General features: G+C 35.7%; 3 protein-coding genes and 1 pseudogene across 5 annotated transcripts; 1 reads left to right on the top strand and 3 right to left on the bottom strand.

The window, feature by feature from the left end:
* The first annotated feature begins 95 nt into the window (after nucleotides 1-95).
* On the top strand, nucleotides 96-2,010 carry LOC111300889 (uncharacterized; annotated as a pseudogene). The gene is made up of 5 exons (XR_016329745.1): nucleotides 96-333; nucleotides 621-765; nucleotides 843-1,343; nucleotides 1,418-1,508; nucleotides 1,796-2,010. The product of XR_016329745.1 is annotated as an uncharacterized LOC111300889 (transcript).
* Nucleotides 2,011-2,238: 228 nt separating this feature from the next.
* On the bottom strand, nucleotides 2,239-4,727 carry LOC111299273 (protein REVERSION-TO-ETHYLENE SENSITIVITY1-like). The gene is made up of 3 exons (XM_022894361.2): nucleotides 4,572-4,727; nucleotides 2,989-3,397; nucleotides 2,239-2,750 (listed from the first exon to the last, which is right to left on the bottom strand). The coding sequence occupies exons 2-3, from the start codon at nucleotides 3,286-3,288 to the stop codon at nucleotides 2,328-2,330; spliced, it is 723 nt and encodes a 240-aa protein (XP_022750096.1). The 5' UTR covers nucleotides 3,289-3,397; nucleotides 4,572-4,727; the 3' UTR covers nucleotides 2,239-2,327.
* A 2,481-nt stretch (nucleotides 4,728-7,208) lies between these two features.
* On the bottom strand, nucleotides 7,209-14,844 carry LOC111299272 (putative serine/threonine-protein kinase SIS8). 2 transcript variants are annotated; one of them, XM_022894360.2, is made up of 13 exons: nucleotides 14,226-14,844; nucleotides 12,723-13,163; nucleotides 12,372-12,475; nucleotides 10,975-12,032; nucleotides 10,360-10,400; nucleotides 9,877-9,945; nucleotides 9,647-9,747; nucleotides 9,067-9,145; nucleotides 8,824-8,922; nucleotides 8,613-8,681; nucleotides 8,451-8,500; nucleotides 8,189-8,365; nucleotides 7,209-7,773 (listed from the first exon to the last, which is right to left on the bottom strand). In XM_022894360.2, the coding sequence occupies exons 1-13, from the start codon at nucleotides 14,631-14,633 to the stop codon at nucleotides 7,662-7,664; spliced, it is 2,808 nt and encodes a 935-aa protein (XP_022750095.2). In that variant the 5' UTR covers nucleotides 14,634-14,844; the 3' UTR covers nucleotides 7,209-7,661. The 2 variants fall into 2 exon arrangements, with proteins under 2 accessions (XP_022750095.2, XP_089603395.1); XM_089747269.1 differs by lacking the exon at nucleotides 7,209-7,773 and having other exon boundaries at nucleotides 8,185-8,365.
* Nucleotides 14,845-18,026: 3,182 nt separating this feature from the next.
* LOC111299271 (glycine dehydrogenase (decarboxylating), mitochondrial-like) lies at nucleotides 18,027-23,919 on the bottom strand. The gene is made up of 15 exons (XM_022894359.2): nucleotides 22,551-23,919; nucleotides 22,094-22,339; nucleotides 21,933-22,010; nucleotides 21,740-21,840; nucleotides 21,462-21,657; nucleotides 21,211-21,336; nucleotides 20,912-21,097; nucleotides 20,713-20,826; nucleotides 20,467-20,619; nucleotides 19,917-20,105; nucleotides 19,351-19,428; nucleotides 19,137-19,262; nucleotides 18,949-19,047; nucleotides 18,681-18,798; nucleotides 18,027-18,345 (listed from the first exon to the last, which is right to left on the bottom strand). The coding sequence occupies exons 1-15, from the start codon at nucleotides 23,796-23,798 to the stop codon at nucleotides 18,251-18,253; spliced, it is 3,153 nt and encodes a 1,050-aa protein (XP_022750094.2). The 5' UTR covers nucleotides 23,799-23,919; the 3' UTR covers nucleotides 18,027-18,250.
* Between the last annotated feature and the right edge of the window lie 780 nt (nucleotides 23,920-24,699).

Raw genomic sequence — 24,699 nt, 5'->3', positions numbered from 1 at the left:
CACATGTAAATAAATAATCAAGTAGCGTTTATCATTTATTTAGGTTAGTTTTCTCCGACCACAAGAGGCATCAAGCTCTTGCAAGTACCCCATCTTTTGCGATCCACGTGTACGAACCTCCACGCTTCTCATCTTTCTTTCCATTTCTCTTCTTTTTATTGTTTCCAGTCTGTTGGAGCATTTGAGTAACAGCAATGGTGGATAAGCCAAGCTGAGGATTGGTGTTATACAGGGACGGGTTGGTCCGTTTCATTGGGCCATCACATTCCCATCTCTACTCTCTCGCATCTAAAGCCAACACTGGTTTCTTGAGCCTCCCTCATGCTCCTACTGGTTCCCATTATCTCTTTTCAATTCCTTGTCACGTACTTTCTTTGTCATCTTTGACTCCCACTTTAGAAAGTGGGTAATGAAGATATAACCTCTGTAAAAATACACTCAAAACATAGAAAGATAGATTCTTTTGCTTTATTTTGGATTACTGGGAAAAAAAAGACCACATTTTCTAATTGGTTTGGCTGTTTGTGCATTAAGAAGCAAATTTAATTGTTTGGAAGGGATTGATGTGACAATGGGATGCTTAGAGTTTACATAGATTGGTTTGAAAATAGGGAATTTAGTGACTGATATTGACAGAATCAGCATATGGGGTCTTTGTCACTTTTCATGGTAAATCTTTAATGCTCTTGGGTTTTGTCAGAACGGGCAACTATACAGTGAAGCAAAGTCTCAGAAGTCATCCTTGATTCCAACCATTTCAGAGAGGTATTATCATGCACTTGCTTGCTTTTATTATTAGCGATGAGAATATGCTGCCAACGTGCTTCTTTATCCATCTTCAGGTTTATGGGAATGAGAGCTGCTGTATTGACTAACAATTCTAGTATTAAATCTTTTGGAGAAAAACTTGGCTTCAATGTATTGCACTTGAATGGATTCTTTGGAAATAGCAGTTCTCCTCCTGCACTGTGAGTTGATAATTTGGCTTCTGAATTACTGACCTTACTTGGATTCCAAGAAGGGGAGGTAGTGGAATCCTGCTTAATCGATTTACTAATTTTGCACATTGGGTCTGGGAGGAATTTGAATGTTGAAAAAGGCAAAGCTACTGCAAGTGACATGGAATTCATCAATGCTCTGCTTGGTGCTATTATGCTTGCAGCTCTGCGTGGAACTGAAATTGGATTCCGTTTACACTTGTCCCTTGTGATGAGTTATGGGTATGTGTCAGAGGCTGATGATCCTGGTTTGTCAATTTTGAGCCCAACCTATGAGAATCTTTAAGCACTTTTCCCTCATCAGAGTTAAACCATGAAAGGAGAAAGTTCAAGAAACGATGTTCGGTAAGAAAAACTTTTTGGACTCTTGTTTTGCATTTTGACATTATGTGTGGATCTAACTAATTTATGAACAACAGGCACCAAAGTCCGATGTTAATTGCTCAATATCAGTATGCTGTAACCCGCAAGGATATGATAAGACACTTTTTCTTTTGAAGATTCCGAAGAGTTACAAATCAATACTAGCTCTAGTTGTGATTTGTTAGATTAGGTTATGAAGTAATTTTGACTACATCTTGTCTCCGAAACAGTCTTTCCAATATTAGTTCATAACCTGAGTCATTTCGTACATTGGAACACGACAGTGAACCTTGGTATCCTATGTTCTTAACAAAGGCTGGCTTTTTGCATGCATAATCCATCTTGAATATGGTACATATTGGTTTTACTGATTTAATAGTTGCTTCAGTTTTTTGTGCTTATTATATCAACTATCAAGTATTTTTTCGTTGCAGCTTTCCAGAAGTCTCACCATACCAGCTGACAGATTGCTGCATGAGATGGCATTTAAGCTTTGGAAGGAGCCCAAGTATGGTGCATAAGAGGAACTTTATTTGTCTCCATTTGCATTACTTAAAAACCATCTTTTCAATATAAGCACAAAATAAGCCAAGTGATAAAGCTTATTGCGCGTCCTATACGCCTGAAATCCTTTTTTCTTTGATGATGTTGCTCTTGATCTTATCTCAACTTAAGCTGGCATGATCTTACACTTTCTCACTGCTGACAGCAGTCGATAATGTTAATGATCACATTGCAGTTTTAATCTCAACTTTAATGTAAACTTACAAGTAAATGGGTTTATGTTTTCATGGAATCCCAGACTCTTAGCCTCCTGGCTGGAGAGCTGGGGTGCAAATGCGATGTTATTGTTGTTCATTTGTGCTTTGATTGGAGCTTTAGGGAAAACTACTTGCATAAACCAGAAAATGAAGTGTACATTATTCTAATAACTAACAAAAAAATCAACTTTAATGAAGAAACGCTCTAGCTTTCCAATAAGGTTTTGACACAGTAAGTACCCAACAGAAACCACCCCATAAGAAGAAGAGAGAATGAGAACAGTCCAACCAAGAATGGCCAGCCAACCAGAAATAACCCCAGGCAGACCACCACTGTGAAAGGGAAGAATGATCTTATTATGGACATGCTATCAACCCAATGCCCATTAAAAAGTATCAGAGCTGCCACAGTTAGCATGTTCCAATCCATTAATCCACCATAGCAGAGTCTGTTGAGACAATTGGCAACAAATGAGTGAGAGTTGCATGTGAAGAGGTTGTAGCTCTTGTGCTCGAAGTGATGCATACTCGACTGCAGGGCATCATCCCATGTAACTGCAGTCCCATACTCCGAATGCTGATAACCAAGCTTGCAAGTGTGCCCCGCAAGGTTTGGAGGAAAGCAACACTATCTCCACAATAAAAATAGTTAATGAAACAACAACTTGTTTTAAGCAGCTCAATTTCTCTTTCATGAATGAAAAATTAGCTTCCATAAAAGCATAGGAGGGGAAAGAGAAAAGCATCGTTGTTGCTTCCCGATAAAGAGTTATACTAGTTTGGGAGAATAAGGTAGCATCATGATGCCTTTGTGTGCATGGAGAGATGTAAAAGGTTCAATTCAGAGCAACTGCACAAAACTATACCTTTTTTCTATCAAGTTGAACATATCGAGCTGCAGCACCAAAAGCAAAATCCTCAACGTTCACAAAATTTGATACTGAAAAGTCCAAAATTGCTCCATCCTCCCTGCAAATGCCAACACGTCCAATGAAAGGTGCCAACCATGAGACAACAGGGAGTGGAGTCCAAACTAGACAGCAAGGAAACTTTGCTTTCTTTGAATCAATTTCATCTAGAGGCCACAGGTCATGCTGAATTCTAGATACAGATTCAACATCACAAGCTGTTTTTATATCCATTACAGGAGGTCTTACACGGGACATATGGCAAAGTGCAATTCTAGGTGGACTTGTTCAAACAACACCCTCAGACATAATGGACTTGTTCTCAATTTGTAAGCAATTATCCAGTCACAAAGATTATAATCTCATTCTACAAAAAATACATAATAGTGTTACTTTAGAAAAAAGAATCAAAAGAAATACAATATCAACAGATAAATGCCATACAAGAAGAGGCAAAAATTTGTGTAAGACTGCAAAACTGCCAAATGTTATGATTAATAATTATCAACATACATGAATAAGTAAAACGTTTTTCAGATTGACCAAAGAAATTTGAAATTCAATAACTTAATCTTCACCACAATACAAGGATTTCTTTGTTATAGGTTGCACTCCCACTGCTACTCATCGGGCAAAAATCCAAATCATTTACTATCCATAAATGAAATTCGATGCTCAAGGTAGAGCATCAACTTACTATCTTGTTATCATCCTTATAGTCTCGACCAACAAACTTTTTTGGCCCTTTATTGTATCTACTTCAACTCAAACCAGATCTTCTCTCCTGTATTTGGCAACATCATTCTAAACTTTACCCAAAATAAAGAGTCATTATTGCATTGAAATGCCCCCATAGACGAATGTTAACATCAGCTCAAGGGTGTCACCGGAGAAATAGCCACATTATGAGTGGAAGAAGCACCAAACGTATAAAATCTCCTTCATTTCACCATTGACTAAAAGCCAACATGAAAGACTCCATTCACTGACAAAGCAATTAAAATCTATGTTTTTCCTCGTGTTCAAAACCAGAAACAATGTCCACTTCCTTTAAAAAGATCTCCATTTAGCTTTAGTGGTCTAATTTTTATGATAACAAGCCTCTGGGAAAATATCAAAATCGCAAAAAGGCAAATTTTACAGCTAGCACAACGACATCTGCAATTCTCCAAATAGATAATCTACTCGAAAGCTTACATCTAATGTATCAGATCATGTTCCTTCAGTCAACCAATCAAATTAAACACAAAATGTTCCATTTTGTCAGGGAAATCAGCAAAATTAAATCTTCTTACGACCCATTTTCTCTAATTAACAGTCCTCAATTCAAGCTACTCAAAAACAATAATCAAATTTCAATTCCCATGTGTTCTGAATAATTTCTTCTGCCAAACCAAGCAAAACCCAGAAACTGTATCATAACACATTAGAACAAAACAAGATCTTTAACTCCATGCAATGCATAATCAATCAAGAAAATAACAGACAAAAGCCAAAGAAAAAGGTAAAATTTGGACCAATGATAAAGTTGTTTCACTAACCTGCACGAAAAGTAGGCTGTGGGATGGGTGGGGTGAACTGCTTGGAAACAAAAAGTAGTGTGACAAATGAAACAAAGCAAAGATCTTCAAAGAAAGGACATGATAAAGAAGAAGAGGAAAGATTATTGCTTTGGCTATTGTTCTCGGTTTTGGTTTGTGTTAGTGTTGTTCAATTAGTGATTTTATATATTCTGACAAAAAACCAATTTGGGAATTAATCAGGATAAAACAAAATTTATTAGTGAAATATTTTTATTGTTTCGGAATTGGAAAGACAAGAAAAGACAGGAAAAGGACAGGCAAGGTGCATGAACCATTCCAGATTTTCACGTCTAGATGGGATCCTCACCACCCCTTACTTTTAATAGTTTATTATTTATTATATCTAATCAATGCTGGCCATTTTGTTTTCTTACTAAAACTCATGGCTAGGAGGAGTTCAGGTTACACTTGCTCTGATTGAACATGATTTTCTTGTTTCCTTTCATTTTCAAAGTCCCAATTTTTAGCTTTGAGATATAGTTACAAGTGTCACGTTTTGGCAGGTTCTGGGTGGTTTAATAATTGTCTCAATGAAGAACTGATAGAGATATCCAGATATTTGCATTTTTAATGCATTTATTGGAAATCAGACTTTAGAACTAATAAATTGGCTGATGCTGAATTTTTTTTTTTTTAAAGATGTGTCCTGTTTTAGTTGTTTTTTCTCCGTCGAGAAGGAAAAGAAAAGGAAAAAACTCTAAATTCTTGGAAAATTTTGGCCTCGACAACAACAGTGAGTGATGAGAAACTTGATGGGCAGGTTCACAGTTAGCCAATGCCAACCCAATTCTTTATGGTTATAACCATAAACTGGAGCACGGTTGTCCATAAAACTAAAAACCATTGTGGGGGGCCATTGGAACATGGTTTTCTATCTCTTTCTTTCTTTTTCGCCCATTTTTGTCTGGAATTTTTGTTTTGGGTGATTGCCATTTGCGGACATGGGAAGAGAATTTGTCGGATAAATTTTGTCTAAAAGTGGGCACGGTAGGTTGTTTGGTGCCACTCTTTTACTTTTTTATTTTATGTGAAATACCGTTAAGTGCCATTGAATCTAGAAAAAGGCAATGGCTGCGAGGCTGCTTCAAACTTTCTTCACAATTTTCTTGTTTCCTTTCCCGAAAATGTGATCTTCATTGTTCATGAACTGATGAGCATATATCCCAATGTTATATATTTATCATATCATGATGTTACTTTACAACTTTAGTAGTTCATTTCAGGCGAAAAGCATGAGTTTTTGTCACATTTTGATAGATGCTGTAAGGTTTAATATTGAAATAAGGTAGTGTAGACGTACAATACATGGAACGTAGGCATAAATATTTGGCACGAAATTTACAAAGGGTTCTAACCTTTTCGGTGCAGATGATATTTGAAGGTCAAAGTCAAGGATCAAGATTCAATTTTTAAGTTTACGTGATTTCAAGATTTATGGATATATATTTATACGACGTTTTAAATTAATTTATAATTATTATTTATATTTTTATGAAATATTATCCGTTTTGATTCTTATGATTTTATGATTTTATTTTATAAAAAATGATTTACAAAAAAAATAATATAAATTTTTTATATTTCAATGATTTTTTTTTATGTTTGATTTAAGATTAAAATATTATGCTTTCTTGAAGTGTTTGATGTGATATTGACATGACATTTTTTTTCATCAAATTTCGTGATGTCTTCGTCACAAAGGTAGATCATTTTATAATTTTATATCGGATATGAAAATGATTATTAAAGTATAAAAGAATTCACATTATTTTTTTTTGTGAGACATTTTATGTAAAATAAAACCGTGACGTTATAAATATTAGAGTAAACAATATCTTATAAAAATATAAACCATGACTATTAAGTTGATTTGAGATATCGGATGAATGTATACCTAAATCCTATAACAGCACGGATCTAAAAGTTGAGTTTCAGCTATCAAAATAAATTTTAATCAAAATAGATAATATCTTACAGTAATATAAATCTAGATAGTTAAAACTGATTTAAAATATCTTATGAGTGTATGTTAAATCGCGTGAGTCTTAAAGTTGAATCTTGACCAGTTACAGATGCACCTGCCAAATATTTACAACATCAACTTTTTCCCTGTTTGAAATGCATATCCCTATTCGATCATGCCAGAAACATGTTTTTCTTGGGATAACGAAGCCGTTGGGGGATTTTCTTTGTCTGAAAAACGTTGTTATGATTTCGGGTTTCCTAGCTAAGTATGAAAGGCAATGCAATTCCAAAGGATCTCATGTCTTGTATAAGAAAATTATGAATAAAGTTTATTGGTTGTTGTTGGCGTGGAACAGGGCAATCTGTCTCTGGCAGGGAAGGGTGTTTCTGCTATTTCCATTTTTGTAGGATGACAGTGTTTTGGTAATTCGACAAGTTTCTTTGATGGGGTTACGAGGTTTTGAGAATGTTAAGGCCGGTGAGGGATAGGTTGGGGCGGTGGAGGCTGGTGGCAGTTATGACAGGTGGAGTGTAGTGGCCATGGTTCTGTCGTGCACTTGAAAACTGAGATTATTTTTTATTGTTTTAATATAGTTATAGATTAGAGAAACATTGAGAATAAAGGAGGCATTATTTGCAAATAATTCCTTTTATTTTTTTGTTTCCACAATGAACTGTAGAGATGACATGTTTACAATTCCAGGGATTGGGATGTCTACCCAAAACAAAGACCTCCACAGGTAAATAACTTGGAAGACTCTTTATTTTCCTTTCCTTTTCATTTCTTCTTTTTGTTTTCTTTTTTTTTTTCTTTCCCTTTGTTTTTCCTTTTGGGAACTTTCTTACACTTCGGCAGAAGCTACTTGTTCATAATACTAAAAACAAATTTTAAAGTGGTATCCTCTGCTGCTCTTATGCAGCTGCTTACTTGAGAGGACTCCACTTAATTCAGGATGGATAGTGCTGATCCCCCACTTCGAATGGGCCAACACTTTCCCAGTCCTAACTCTTAACTTTCTTTGCACATAAAAGGAAAACCTTCCGGCTGCCTGGCTCTTTGAGCCACGAAACAGCTAATCAAGATCAAGATCCGCCTATAATTGGATTTGTAGAGTTTGGCTTTTCAATATACAGACGTTGAAGACGCCGCAGTCGGTACATGAGCTGTGCAAATGATGGCCGTAGATGTGATTCCCTGCAAAAAAAGAGAACAGACCAAGTAGGATTAATGCAAAATCTTCAACATAAGACACCATCAAAAAATAACAGGAGCTAATTAGAATCATCATCAGAAAACAGAGTCACGAGCAATGACTAAGCATAAAGGTTGACTAACAAAGTTATTGGACGCCTTAAAATCCCACACTTTCTCCCAATTTCAATCTGGTATTACAGCATTTTAACTTGATTCAGATCACAAATTCTTTTACTTAATGCAATGAAAAAATTACCACGATTTCTTGTCAGATGCTTGCACGAGTGTCCAAGAAATGAGAGATCGATTAAACATTCAAAAGTGATTGAGTTGGTGCAATGACTACCCCCAAAAGGATTATATAATCATTATCCTGATATAGATAAATGTGACATAAATAACATCTAGAACTCACGTTTGCCAACATTCACGTATGATCTGTGCAACCATTGGATCTACATCTTCAGGAATTTCTAGACGCCTGTTCTGGAATCCAACAGCTCCAACAACTTGCATTGGATTCAAACCTTTCCAGGGAATACGTAAAGTAACCAACTCCCATAATATCACACCAAAACTGTATACATCACATCTGCAACCAAGCCAGTCTATTTGTATAAGAAACAGAATAGAAATGTCAGAGTCACACATGCTATCGTGCTGTTACAGTCACTTACTTCTCATTGGCTGGTTCATTCCTTAAAACTTCTGGAGCCATCCATTCAGGCTGCAGTCCATCAGAAAACTTTTACTTTATAAAAAGATGACAGATTTGGATAAATAGGAAAGTAAGACAAAACACAAAGTGAGCAACAAGGATTATCTTTTAGTAATACTACCGTTCCAGCAGTGGACTTTGAAGACAGGAAAGTATGATGCTTCATTCGTGACAGCCCAAAATCACAGACCTGAATAGAGAAGCAAACATTTTGGAAAAAATTCAATAGACATCTTTCAGCAGAAATTAAAACAATCTGAAAAGTTGCTTAAATAAGCTATGAGCAAAATCCAGGAAGACTTCTGGCCAGAAATTAGTTTTGAGATAAGCACCTTTACAACCCAGTTCTTATCAACAAGAAGATTTGGTGTTTTCAAATCTCGATGCACTATAGTAGGATGGCTTGTGTGCAAATAATTCATTCCCTTAGCCTGCAAACAAGAAGAAAGCTTCACTTCAATAGAAAAAACAACCAGGCAGGGAAGAAGAGTGAAAGGAAAAGGGAGACAAGGAGAGTTTAATGCAAGATATGAAGCAAAAGAAAATAAAATTATTTATTCACTTATGACTCCTACCACATCAAGAGCCATTCGCATTCGTCTCTTCTCATCGAGATGAGGATTGGGTCGATGCAGTAGCTTATACAAACTGCCCCTGCATAATAATGACGGAGAAGCAAGAAGAATGTAAGACAGGATGGCGAACCTTGTCATTTGAAATTAATCAATTTCTTGGCAGAAATCAGAACAACAACAGAGAGGTCTAGTATTCATCTGATCCATAAAGAAAACACACATCTAGAAAAGAATTAACTATTTTCATACACAGAACCGCAAAATGCATGCACTTAGTAGCTTAAATAGCGATAAATGCATCAAAAAGGGCATAATGAAGTGAAGTCCGATACCTAATATCTACAACCATGACATAAGGACAAAATATGCACACGACACTCCCATGAGGACACAGTTCAAGCACTAACATTATTTTCTGGATTCATCCTTTAAAACCACGGAAAACCAACATGAAGTTTACAATGCCCACTACATACCCCATAACAAATCAAAAAGAATATGCATACAAATGTTAACTTACTAATTATGAAAACATTAAGACTAAGGAGAGAACTATTTGGAATGTATAAAGAAAATTAACCTGAGGAGAAACTCTGTCAGTATAGAGAAATGTGGGGAACGAGTAACAGCTCCCATGAAAAGAACAACATTTGGATGCCTCAACCTTAACATGATTTCAACCTGCACAGTGTCATCAAACAGGGATGATGTTAATATAAATTCATTCAGTTCTACGAGTGAGTTGAGCTCACAAACATGAGGAGAAACAAACAAATGTCATGCTATATGAAGTTATTTTCAGGGGCTTACTTCACATTTAAATTGAACCAATGCATCACCAGAGAAGTCTTGATCTAAAAACTTCTTCACAGCAACTTCCTGAAGAGCCAACAAAAACAATTAGGAAAAACACTCAAAATGAAAAATACCATTAGAAGTTATTAAAAAGACTTTTGGACCAAGCCATATACTGTTATCAATCAATAGAAGAATTATTTAATAGACACTAATGATGATACTCCTAGTACACTTGCAACACAAGTCATAGATTTTCAAGATTTTCAAGATTTTTGTAAGTTTGCACCACATATTACCACAATTACTCAATCACAGAGACCTACACTCTTTTCTATTAGGGGACTAGGCATAAACAATGTCACTGTCACTGCTCAGTGAATAATAACTTTTGGAAATTTAGGCATGTAGCACAGTTATTGTGGTCATCATATCATCTAGTAGTATACTACCCCTAAAAGTTCCATGAAATAAAATGCAGTAGCAAATGTAACTCACAGTGCCGTTCCAATCTGCTCGGTAGACCTCGCCATATGATCCTGGAAGACAAGAGTTTATCTATTAATCAAGTATGCACTGGTAGGGAACAGTCAAGTCCTATTCAAACAAGTACCCTCTGTAGATCCAATTAAACATGAATATAAAAAGGATTCAATCAACTAAGCTTGCTCCTATTCTCAAATCCATTGCACCAAAAAGCAGGTTTAACCTATTTCACGAACATCATTTGCAACCATCAAGTCTAGCAGGCTTGCACATTCCTGTTCAGATAGAATGTGAACCATACTGGATTGACCAGTAGAACTGTGCTAAGTCAAATACTAGTGTTGGCAGGAGATAAAATCTATGGATCAGTTAAGCTGAGAGTAGGATGCACTGTCAAATAATTTATATATCTTCTGCTGGTCAGATTCAGCTTTTCATACTACATGTCCAGCCAAAGGAAACAGAAAAGACCAGGACATCCAAGCCAGCATTTGTGTGATTGTGTTACAAGCTGTATCACATTAATAATTGAAAAACAATGTCCGAAACTTAAAAGAATAATGGAAAACAGAACCACAGAAATGCATAAAAATGAACAAGATTAATTGTGTTATTATGAGACCTTACCAATACCAATGCGTTCACCAATTTGAAGATCCTCCCATGGAATTTCCCATTCTGAAACCTCCTTTGGCATAGGATTAATCTTCTCACTGCAACCATTGCTAGACAGATGCAAGTCACTATCTGTGGCTTTGATCAATTCCAATGCAGATTCCTTACTCAAATCAGTATCAGAAGTCCTTTTTATTAGTTTCTCATCCGTGACCAAGACATATTCTGACTGTATTTCGCAAAACTCATCAGCATAGCAGAAAGAAGACTCACTAACTTGTATCCAATGATTAGTTATATTGCCAACAAGAAGAAAATCCCCACTTGAAGCATCAGAAGATGCATCATTAGTTTTTATGACATTCGTTTCCAACTCTCTTTGATGTTTAGCCATTTGCTTTTGTCTAGTATTGGAATTAGTATTTTCTGAAGTCTCCATCCCAGAGGATACAAGAAGGTGCTCATTGCTTGATAACTCATTTGAAAGGCAGCTAGCAGCAACATCTACATTTGCCCTTTTCACTAGATTGACTTGTTCAGGCATACTTTTTTCGCCAAGATCCTGTGAATTAATGTCCATTAACAAATCTGGAGGTGGTGATGCACCACTCTCCAACAAAACAGCATGTAATTTCTGAGCAAATTCTGGGTCCTTCGCTGCACTAATTACATACTTAGAAACATTTTTAACCTTTCTCCTTTGCGCTGATGGTTTTTCATGAATGCCAGAAAAGCTTTTACTAGATTTAGGTGCCAAGGGAAGAAGCTTCCCAAACTCCTGTTCAGATCTCTCAGAGACAGCTCTTCCGGCAAGGTTCTTCTCATCTTCATTTGTCTGAATGCTGACAAGTTCCACTGACCTTGTGGCACCAACTTTAAGGCCTGAATCTAGAGCAGCAGAAACTACCACATTTCCAATTCCTTTGTCAAGCAGCAAACATGAACCTTGAGAGGCTTCGGTAAGATCAGCAAAGCTCCTTACATCCAGTGTAGAATTTAGGAGGTGACAGCTTGGTACTTCAGCAGGAATTAGTGTGCCAGGAGCACCCATCAGATCAATAATATATTCACTGCATTATTTCCGAAAATTAGTTAAATCATCCAAACTTGGGCCAACACAAAATTAAACTTTTCTCTTTGACTTGTCAGCAAAACTGCCTTCCAAAGCAGAAGATAGGATAAAACTGACCCGTAAACTCAAAACTTATGCGCATTTAGCATAAAGGAAAATTTTGCATCAACCAAAGAACAGGGGTGAACAAAATGTTCTAACTGGTATAACATAACACCATGTTGAGGGAATAACTCAAGAAAAATGACCCTAACACACACAAATTGTAGAAAAGCAATGCACAGTTACCAAAAATCAAACAAAGAAGAATTTGCAGATCTGAGCTGGAGGAAACTACCTTCCATTGTTAATTCTAACCAAGTTCACAGCTCCATCATCAGTACCAGTGTAATAGCTCCCTTTGACCAGCATGCATGGGAGATTAATTCTATCAGCTAGAACCTAGAACCAGAAGCATGAAACAATTTCCTTATAAAAGGTCCACACACATTTATCCTTAATGCAAGGTAAGATTAGACAAAAGTGGCAGGATATTATGAGAAGCAGAAAAGCAAGCAAAACAATAGTCCTTAAACGAAAATGAAAGAGAGGGGGTGATGTAGACATGAGCAAAGTTAAATGGAAAACATACTTCTTTCATGAGTATGTTTAATTTTATGGAAATAAATGAGTCAAGGGTTTTTACAACCTTAAAAAGCAGGGCCCTATGGCGAGAAAGTCCAATGTCAAGCTGTCCAAGTGGAAGAATGATAGTGTTAAGAGAATTCCGTAACTCATAACTTCTCAAGGTCCACATTTTCAACATCTCTTCAGCATCAGCAACTGGACCACCCATTCTATTAACAACGATTTCCGCAATTTTCTCAATCAGTCCACTTAAAACAGGGCCATGGCCAAAAGCTCGGGACTGCACATATATGTTATACACTCTTTTCTCAAGCTCTTGCAGTTCAGGATCAAGCAACCGGTTAACCAAAATTGCTTCATAATCAACATTATCTAAGACTGATATTGCTTGAAGATCAACCAAAGATGGCATCTTCCATTGTGCACCCAGAGTTGTGGCAATACCGTAAACATCATAAAATCCATCCGCAATCTTTTCATCATAGTTTACTACATTATAGTTCTGCAAATAACACCAAATATAAATTAGTTTTCTTTTTCTCTAAAAAAAAAGAATATATATCAACTAATGAGTTCTAGCACTTGTCTCAAAGAAGATATGAACAGGAACCTTTCAGCCTGTACAGCATTGATAAACCAAAGGAGGAAAATGGATTAATTTCAATTAATCTAATGTAAAAAAATCCACAATGAAAACTAACATCAATTAGCATTCATATCCATAACGGCATTTGCCATACAATATCCTACCATAATAATTAAACCAAGAACAAATAGAATCATAATAACAGGAAAGGCAACACTACAGTTCCCTAATAATAAAACAAGAAATATATAACTTCTCAAACAAACATACATGTAAAGTTAATGGCAAGAAACCATAAGGAAAAAGGCTTCCTAATCAGAGATAGTTAAAAAGGACTTTGGCAATTATATAGCAGAGATTAAAAAAAAAAAAAAAGCATCATGCCTATATGATAAGCAAAACTTCACGTAGTTAAACAATGAGAAGAAAATGAATAAAACCAATAAGGGTGCATCAATTGCTATACTTGTCAAAACTTCAATTAATAGAGGTAGCATGATTAATCAAGCTTGACACGCAAATCAAAAGCAACTGTAAACACAAAGAGTAGAAGAATTTTTATCCGAATCAATCCATGATTAATGAGAATGACATGGAAGCTAAGAATTTCCAAAATTACTTCTGGAAAGAGGATTCTGGAGATAAGATCTGCAGTTGAAACTCCTCATATTTAAAATACAATAAATAAATAAATAAATAAATGTACTAGTAATATCCACTGAGGAAACATGAAATTCAATCAAAATTTATCAATAAAAGATACCAATTAACAGAAAAATCACAAAATTATTCATATTTAAAATGCAGATAAGGGTATAAATATAATGAAACCCCACAACCAGAGTAAGGCGGAGAATAAAACCAATTGGCGATTAGAATCGATTCAAACAGGAAATGCAATTTTGAAAACCTAAAAAAGAAAAACCTCATTACATAAAAGAAAATTTTAAAAAATTGAAATACGAATGAATATATTACCCAATAACGAAGCGAGAGGAACTCAACGAAAGCGTTGGTGTCGGTGCTGGCGAGGCTAATCCTTTTAGCAGCGTCGATCTGAGCCGTCTCGGGATCCGAGGCACTGATCGCTAAAGCCAATTGCATCTGAAACTCTTCTTCCAATAAATTAAAATCCACCTTATCTCCAGCCGTCCTATCTCCCCCGACCGATTCAACGGCCCCGATTCTCCCCATTGTCCCTGAACTAACCGAACACGATGAAGAAGAAGCCGTCGTTGTCGACCCCGTCGAGTTTGAGTTGGAATTCGAGTTCCGACTGGGGCTCGGACTTGGGCCGATAACAGGCCGCGCCTCCTCCGATCGTTTCTGCTCATTTAAACCACCGCCGATGTGCAGTTTTCTTAACAGATGCTTCATTTTCGTCATCGATCATCAACGCCGACTTTTTTTTTTCTCTCTCTCTCTCTCTTTTTTTCAATTTCGTTCTTGGTTTCAGCTGTTTCTAGTTTTCTATCCTGTTCTATTCTATCAACAGGCTTAACCTACGCCCACTACTTTCAAAGCATATTCGCTTAACCTGCGCACTCTTCTCCGTCAAGGCACCACCAATTGAAACGCTTGAATTAACCGTTCACCCATTCCCTCCAATACTGACACAAAATTAATAAACTAAAAAAACCTACCTTCTACGACTATTAATATTTTTGTATGCTCTTACTCTTCCACAATTCAAGGACCCCACTTTTGATGCTAATCTACGTTCACACACGTGTATTTTCCATGGACTTCTTTTAATCAAGACCGTTGATTGATTTATGGTTTTGGGTTATTTTTACCTGCTGCTTAGCTCACCGTTATACCATTCGAATCAACTTAGTTAAAAGGTAAATTATGAGATAATTTTGAGTAAATTCTCACCGTCTTGATTGGTTTTTTACTTTCTAATGAAATCAATTCGTATTACAAATTAAAAAAATACAAAACTTTGAATAAAAATTGAAGAGTTGTGTGAATGCTGACAATTATTTCGATCACGTGCTAAATTTCATATACATAAGGAGAGGAAGATTGAACGATTCAACTCTTAAATTGAATTGAATTTATTTAAATAAATTTGGTTGAATTAATTTTTTTGTTATTATTTAATATTTTAATAAATTTTTATAAACAATGAAATTTAAACCTTTAATCTTTTACACTTTATTAATATTTAATATCTTAATTATTGAACCAATGGTTTTTGTTATATAATCATCCCACTAATACTAATTCAATAACAATTGCCGCTTATCATTTATTATTTCAATTGCCGCTTATCGATTCAATGTCTTGATCCGATTATTAAAATCATTTTATTTAGACTGCATTTGGGTTGGGGACAAGTGGGACAGGAGGCGCATTGACCCCACACAAGTGAAGCTTAAAGGCAAGTAGAAGTCTGGAACGAGGAAGATAGACGGAGAGCGTGCAGTTTCAGTAATGAAGCTGCAACGCATGGAATCCTTGATTGAACCGCCCTCGTGTATTAAAATTTGGCAATGCAATGATCGGAACAGGGAATACGATGGAAGTATAAATGATAAATTTTTAAATTATTTGAGTTTAATTTGATATAATTTAAATTAAGTTTTATTTGTGTCGAGTTAAATTTTAGTTTAAATTTAAAATAGAATAAAAAAATTAAATTTATTTTTATTTGATAAATAAATAAATTTAAATAAATAAATTTAAATAATTTAATTTTTACTTTGAATCAAACTAAAATTTAAAAATTTAAATTTGATTGAATTTAAATTAAATTTCAGAGATCAAATTTCAAATTAAATTCAAATTTACAGTAATATCGATTAGGATAGATTTCACCAATGGGATAAGACATGATAAAACAAGCTGCTTGTGACTTTGTGTTTTTTAATTGACTTTGACCTTTTATTTGTCCTTTTATAAAAAAATTAATATTACTTATGCAATTAATTAATTATCATTTTTAATTAAAAATTAGAAAAAATGATTAAGGCATAAATATAGTGATAAATTTAACATTAAATCTATTTCCTATTTGAGGATAAGGTTTTTAAATTTGACAAGGAAATTAATAAAAAAAATTATTAAGAAATATATAACAAAGTGAGTTACAAATTATGAAAGGTTAAAGACGTAGGAGTAGATGTCCAAAATGTTCAATGCATTTTTTTTTTTTTAATTTTGGGGCTTAATATCTACCAAAAGTGATTTGAGTCTTCAAGCATCCTTCGAATACTTGCATTTTTTTTTTCTTATAGAACTGTTAAATTAATTATTTTTGTGATATTTCACAAAATTATTATAATAAAAAAAAACACATTATATCCTTTTAATCTTAATACATTCCCCAAAAAACCTCAATATATTTTTATTTAATTTTTGAAACATGACATCTAAAAATATTCTTTTTATCATAATTCACAAACATTGCGAATCGGATTTTGAAAAAAAAATTTTAATTCAAGCATCAACTCAGATAAAATTTAGATAAAATTTTTTAAATTATCAATGAATCTAACCGAACTTAATGAGCATCCGTGAAAGAGCTAAAAGGAAATAAGAATGACCACAAAGAAAAAAAACATTTATGATTTATCCACATTATAGTTTATCTTGTTGGGCAGTTTCCTGAAAAAAGAAAACAACAGAAACATTGTAGGACATAGAGAATTAGCCAATTGAACTCAAACACCCACCTTTGACAAATACTCTTTACAATCCCAGCCAAACTTGATTGTAGCTTTCTAGATTCTGGAGCTGCAACTTTTTAAGTGGTCCAATTCTTGCACCGTGGACAAGCTGTTGTCCCAAAATAGAGAAGAATAACCTATAACACTTGAGCACGTGTCTAGTAAAAACTGGGTTATTTCTAAGCAAATTTTGCTTTGTTGGGGTTAACTTGACTAGAAATGAATTAAAACAAAAACAAAGCATTTATCCTCTTTGTTTGTTTTATCATTTTTAGTAATTGATTTTGTATTGTCAACTTTGATAATAAATTTATGTAATCAATACAAACTCATGTTCGTTTAAAATTTCATTTGGTTGGTTAGTGAAAAAAATTCTTATCACATTATTATTCATTTTTAGACGAAACTCTCCCATTAACCATCCAAATGAAGCATTAAGTTACGTAGTCTTCTTTTATGCACAAGATTGAGGTCTAACTTAATCTTTGACCACATCCTTTGAGAATTTATGTTTAGGTGGTAAATTTTGCAGCCAAAAGGAGGTGGCAAGCAAGGCTTTTTCTAAGGTAATGTTGTTAAACAGTGACAGAAATGGGCTGGCAAGAATCTAGCAGACTGGCGGTGACATTGACTGTGCTATAAATATCTGCTCAGGACATTAAACAAAGCTGGAAAAGAACTGGCTTAGAGAAGAGCCAACTGGAATTTGACTGAGGAAGTTGAATTTGAAGCCCATCCCTGTTTAAGGAAATGAATAATCATTCTTTGTTGGAATTGTAAATGGAACTTTTTTTGCTGAATTTCATTTACTCCATTGAAATCCAACTTCTCTAATTTTCATCTGAAGAAAAGAAAAACAGTAGATTACACTCATCACATATCCATTTTTCTAAATAATTCGATGGTGATTTTCTTATTCAAAGTTGAATGGATACATGAAAATCTTCCAAACTCAACTTGTGGAGCTTTTAGACTATGCTATTGATGTAGTTTTCTGGTTTTGATTTGGCAAATGCTTGTTTATCGTTGCTTTTACTCAGCTGAGAGAATCATTTGTTTGGAATTGAAGAGAGGATACAAAAATAGAGCAAGGGTAATCACAGCATTTGAGTTGCAATTAGCAACAATTTTGTTATTAAAGCAGATGATTATATCAATCAAATGAAAGTCACAGCTGTAGCTGAGCATATGCAAATGGTGGATAAGTTATGTACATTAGCCAGGAAGGCATTGGATTTTTTTTTTTTTTTTTTGGATGGACAAGAAGATGTTGGTTTTAACTTCCGTGTTTGTGAAGAAGTATCAGATCAAGGGTCACAGAGATGAGGATTAGGCATTGGCTGCAGCCTCCTCTTCAACCATCTGTGATACTGGGAGAAGGGTGCAGATGACGTTGCGGTCACCATATACGTTGTCAACACGTCCTGATACAACAATGCAAACAGTTCAGTTGTTAGCTGCATAACTACCCAGGATAAGAATAACACATGAAAATTCATGCACAACATAGTGCTTCCATATCATGATGGCCAAACTCATGGCAAATCAATGTAATATTGTAAATGATACTAGAAAGAGATTTAAAAGCAAACCAATTACACAACGAGCTCGTTGTTGTCCACTTAAAAAGTTTTAAGAATAACAAATATTAACTTATATTCCTCTGAGATTAATCTACAGTTCGTTTCAGTGTATATTTGGAAATTCAAGATCAGATAACCAAGTTGGAAGAACAAGTAAAGAGGATGTTCACACATACCTGTAGTAGGCCAGAACTTAGCAGTTCGAAGCCAGGAAGCAGGGAAGGCAGCATATTCCCGAGAGTATGGCTTTGTCCATGCATCTCCCATGAGCAAAGATGGTGGATGAGGAGCTCCCTGCATGCACATATTTTAGACAATCACTTGAAAGCTCAGAATTAAACTATGCTTGCAGCAGTAGAATTACCAAACTAGAAATATATTGGACATTGCTTATTGTTATCTTAAAAAATGGAGAAAACATGGTGTAGGGACAAGCCATTTCACCTTCAGAACATTATTATGGATATCAGCCTTTCCACTCTCAATCTGAGCAATTTCTTCCCTAATGGAGATAAGAGTATCACAGAACCTATCCAGCTCGGCCTGCAAAAAATATTAAATATGAACGTGAGAGAAAGAGAGAGGAGGAACATCAAATGTTGGTAGACGGAAAGATACTTAGTGAATCATACCTTGCTTTCACTCTCAGTGGGTTCAATCATGAGTGTGCCTGGAACAGGCCATGACATTGTAGGAGCATGGAATCCATAGTCCATAAGACGTTTGGCAACATCTTCAGGCTCTATTCCAGCGGTATTCTGCAGCAATGGTGGCTTGCAATAAGTCATGGAAAAAAAAAAGAAGGCCAAATAGAAGAAAGTTGAAAAGGTTTTATACTATAATTACCTTAAAGCCTCTCAAATCCACAATGAATTCATGAGCAACCGTTCCATTGATGCCACGGAAAAGAATGGGGTAGTGGTTCTGAAAACACAAATCAATTACCATAAAATGAGAAAGTTGAGAGATTATCATAGGAGCAATAACTCATAACCTCAAGCTTATAATTATTACTGTTATTTTACTATAATAAATTCCCTTTTGTTTATAGAATTATAAGAAAAAGTAAAAGAAATATACATGATCCTCAATAACACAGCTGAGAGGTTAGAACTTTTGACATTCAATTGGGAGGTCTCAAGTTAATCTGAGGTAGGGCAGGGTTTATAATGAGATGGAAGCAGACTACCTCTTGCTGTATTGCCCAAGATAAAACAGATCTTATTATATAGAAATTAAAAAAAAAAAAAAGTATAAATAAGCAATATCACCATCATAACAAGAAAAGCCAATTTTAAAGGTCTATCACTTGCCAAAATGGTGAAAGAGATGTCATGCTTTTTCATGAAGATCAACAAGCATTTCAATTTCCACAGATTTATAGCAAAAAGCTTCAAATAAAAGGCAGGTACCTCCAAGCGTTTTGCCATGTAGTTTGCATTCAAAATAGCTATTTTTGAAGCATCAGTGAGTCCCTTAGACCCCATCATTGCTATGTAAGTGTATGATATTGGCAAGATAAGTGCAGAGCCCCAAGGTGCAGCAGAGATGGTACCAAGAGGGTGTGATTTGTCAGGGGCTGGGATACCTCCAGTAGATACCTACAGTATGATTACAAAGAAATCAAACATTGGATGGAAAATATCTTGCGGCAGAAGAATCCACCACTAAATGCCATTTGCAATGTGATGTCATGGTAAATGGTAATCACTAAACACCATTGCTGACAACATGTGAATGATATGCTCAAAATTTCAGGCACAGTTATGTCTATAGAGTTATGACAAGACTACTGCTAATTAGCAAATACCAAAGATAGGATACAGACAAGAAATCCAGTCCAAACCAACTTTTAGGATGCAATTCTTTCACAGGGATGCTTAAACATTCACAAGATGAAAATTAAAAAGCCAAACAAATTTGTACATATACATGCATATGTATGTCTCAGGGAGTATATACCACAGGATGTGAAGGCAGAAATGGTGCCAAATGCTTCTTAACACCAATAGGTCCCATGCCAGGTCCACCACCACCATGTGGAATGCAGAAGGTTTTGTGGAGATTCAGATGGCAAACATCTGCTCCTATAAAACCCGGACTTGTCAAACCCACCTATAAGAAAAGTTAAAAAACAAAAAAATTATTTAGCAAAAGTTAGTAAAAGAAGCAAAAACAAATGTTAAACTAAGTAAAATAAAAAAAGACCTGGGCATTCATGTTAGCGCCATCCATGTACACTTGACCTCCATTGTCATGGATTATTTTACATATCTCATCAATCCCTTCTTCATACACTCCATGGGTTGAAGGATAAGTGACCTGAAATTGAAATAATAAATTTGATTTGCAGGAGCAATTTCCTGGCCTTAGAAAGAATTGTATCAAAGAATGAGAACGTTCATACCATAAGAGCAGACAACTTGTCCTTGTTAGCTTCAGCAGCTTTCCTTAATTCTTCAATGTTGATGTTACCCTTGGAATCAGTTCCAACAGAAACAATTTTCATTCCACACATAGCAGCACTAGCAGGATTTGTCCCATGTGCTGAAACAGGTATGATACACACATTCCGGTGATGGTCTCCTCTTGACTGCAGTATTCGTCCAGAGTATGCGTCAGCATAATCAATAGATGCATCATATGATTAACAGGATTTCATTTTCTTTTAGTGAGGAGGATTATAAGCTGGGTAGTTTCACTTACCATATGATATGCACGGATAACCATTAGTCCAGCGTACTCACCAGCAGCACCAGCATTAGGTTGCAAAGAGAAAGAGTCAAACCCAGTGATGGTACATAATAGTTCACCCAAATTATTGAACATTTCCTAATAGAATAGAAAACCATATTTCATCAATAATCTAAAGGTTTAGATTTACTCTTGACTACATGAATTTAAAAAAGAAAAATCATCAAGAAGTTCTAGGTAAAGAGATATTTGCAAATAAGCACCTGATAACCCCGAGCCTGCTCAATAGGGGCAAAAGGGTGGATGTCGGTGAAACCAGGCCATGTCACGGGCATCATTTCAGCTGTTGCATTTAGTTTCATCGTACAAGATCCCAATGGAATCATACTGTGACACAATGAGAGATCCTTTGACTGTAACCTGTGAATGTATCGAAGCAACTCATGTTCTGTGTGATACCTGAAAAGAAAACAAATAAAAGTGAGTGGCACATTTGATTTATAAGCTACAAGTAGTTCATCCTATCATGAAAGTGCCATACGTGTTAAATATTTGGTGTGTAAGATATGGGCTATGTCTTAATAGTCCAGAAGGAATTGCATTCTCAACATCTGGTGCCAGGGATGCAGCAGTGAATGAGACCTGAAAGTTTAGGTAGAGGTTATGCAAAGCCAAAAGGCAAAAAAATTACAAGTGTTAACATTATCACCATGGAAAAGATTATTAGCACTCACTGGTTTTCCACCAGAAAATACTTCGAAAAGCTTGTCCACATCATCCAAGGTAGTTGTTTCATCAAATGAAACAGTGATCTGAAAATCAACCAAAGTCCGTATAATCTCACGATATGTGAAAATATTTGGTCAAATAAAATCACAGATGCAATCGGACTCACAGTTTTGGCATCTATAACCCGCAAATTCATCTCCCTTTCGTAAGCAGCATCAGCAATTGCATGGGCATCAGCACATGTAACCTTCACAGTATCAAAGAAGGGAAGGCCCTGGACTTCCACCGTGCCAAGTTTTTTCAGTCCCAAAGCAAATGCCCCAGCAAGACCATGGACACGTTGTGCAATGGTTTTTAGGCCCTCAGGTCCATGATAAACAGCATACATAGCAGCCATGTTTGCTAGTAATGCCTAGATAAAACAAGATATCATATCAAACAAAGCAAAGAAAATTCATTCAAATACTAAGGACCTGCTTGTTAGTTTAAAAAAGAGAAATATGTATTACTATCATAATACTGACAATTTTAAAGCTCAGCATTTCAAGAGTTTTCTAAACCTCTATGGAAATAGTTTCCATAGGAAAACACAAAATTAATCAGATCAACAATGAATCTCTTACTTGAGCTGTGCAGATGTTACTGGTAGCTTTGTCCCGGCGAATATGTTGTTCCCTCGTTTGCATTGCCATACGCAAAGCAGGCTTCCCCGAAGAATCAACACTAACACCAATAATTCGCCCTGGCATCAACCTCTTATACTCTTGGGAAGTAGCCAAAAAGGCAGCATGAGGGCCACCATACCCCATCGGCACCCCAAACCTCTGTGCCGAGCCAACAACAATGTCTGTTCCCAGTTCACCTGGGGGCTTCAACATCGTCAATGCCAGCAAATCAGTTGCCATGACAACCTTAACACCCTGAGCATGAGCGTTCTTAACGAACTCTCCATAGTTCAAAATCTCACCCTCAGTACCCGGATACTGAATCAAAACCCCACAAACATCACCAGAGCTGTAATCAATATCCTTAAGATCTGCAGTAACCACTTTAAGATCAAAGCCTCCAGCTCTGGTCTTACAAATATCGATTGTCTGTGGATGACAATTATTAGCAATGATAAAAGTCTTCTTCTTTCCTTTCAGTATATTGTTACACATGGCCATTGCCTCAGCAGCAGCAGTGCCCTCATCAAGCAATGAAGCATTTGACATAGGCAATCCAGTAAGATCCGTAATCATAGTTTGGAAATTAAGCAAAGACTCAAGACGCCCTTGAGATATCTCAGCCTGATAAGGAGTGTATTGCGTGTACCAAGCTGGATTCTCCATTATATTCCTCAAAATCACAGGAGGAACATGAGTGTTATAATAACCCATTCCAATGAAAGACTTAAAAATCTTATTCTTTGATTCCAAAATTTTCATGTGTTCGATCATTTGGCCCTCAGTTAACCCCCCATCAAACTTAGAAAACTTCATGGAATCAATACGTATAGCTTTAGGCACAGTTGCATCAATAAGGGAGTCAAGGGAATCAAATCCACACGACTCAGCCATTTTGGTCTGCTCTTCAGGGGTTGCAGAGTTATGGCGGCGGGGAAAAGTGTCACTTGGTTTCAATGCCTCAACGGAAATGGATCGAATTTGTGACCCAACACCAAAACCAACATTATTTGACACATTTCTAGACCCTGACAAATCTGATCTGCTATAACTCTTAGAACCAAATGGTGACAGTGAGGACACATACCTTGAAGGTGTGTACAAAACAGGTGATCTAGAGCTCATTTCACCATTGCGGGATTGCTTGGCTTCATTAACCAAACGCTTCAGGATTGCCCTGTTAGCCACCCTCCTTGCACGCTCCATGAATGAACAAAAAACAGTTTTTCTTTTTCCTTTCTTAAAGACTCTAGTGATGGAAATGCAATGAAAAAAAAAAAAGAGGGGAACTTGGGTTGGTGAGAAAAAAAAAAGGCTAAAGGTTGGCGGAATTGTTAGTAAAATTTGTCTATATATAAATAATTTAGATTTGTTATATATATGGTGGCATTTAAATAAATGAATATCTAAAATTATAAAGTTTTTTTTTATGGAAAAATATAAAGAATTTTGTGTGCTTCAAAGTATGCGGGTGCTGGTGGGTGGTGGGTGACACTCCACCTCTAAGAAAAAGACAAATTTTTTTATCAGTCTGCAAAAAAAAAAAATCACAAATCTCCAAAAGAAAATGAATGGAAGCAATTGCAGGAAAACAGATTGAGATTCAATGGATCACAATTCATTACATCCTCTTAATTCAAACAAAACCCAGAAATAAAATTTTCTTTTTTTTTTTGCTATGTATTTGAATGAAGCTTGAAGATTCTGTGTTGTCAGAATCTGTTTCACAATCCATCTTATCCCTCAGCCTCAGCCTCGCATAAAATATAAATACAAATAGGGTTCCTTTGTATTTTTGGAACAACCATCATAGTCTGAAACTCTGATGATGTGAAATTTAACTGATTTTTTTCTTTTCTTTTTTTTTTTGGTTTGCCTGTTGGTATAGAATGGGACCCAGAGATTCGGTGAGAGGGTATTGTTGGGAAAAGAAATTATATGATCATCCTTGGAAGTTGTCTGTGGCTGACGTTGGAAGTTGGAACTTAACTGATGAGGGAGTCAGTTTGTTCGCGGTAGATCCGGTTTTGGTTGGTGAACTTTGGACCCTACGATTGAAATTGGACGGTTGAGATTTTTTTATTTTATAAGCCATTGTTGGAAGTTC

The sequence above is a fragment of the Durio zibethinus genome, chromosome 18 (genome assembly GCF_047325235.1).
Source record: "Durio zibethinus cultivar Kanyao isolate XHJ-2024 chromosome 18, ASM4732523v1, whole genome shotgun sequence".
NCBI classification, from domain to species: Eukaryota; Viridiplantae; Streptophyta; class Magnoliopsida; order Malvales; family Malvaceae; genus Durio; species Durio zibethinus.
This window is presented reverse-complemented; position numbering and strand designations above follow the sequence as displayed.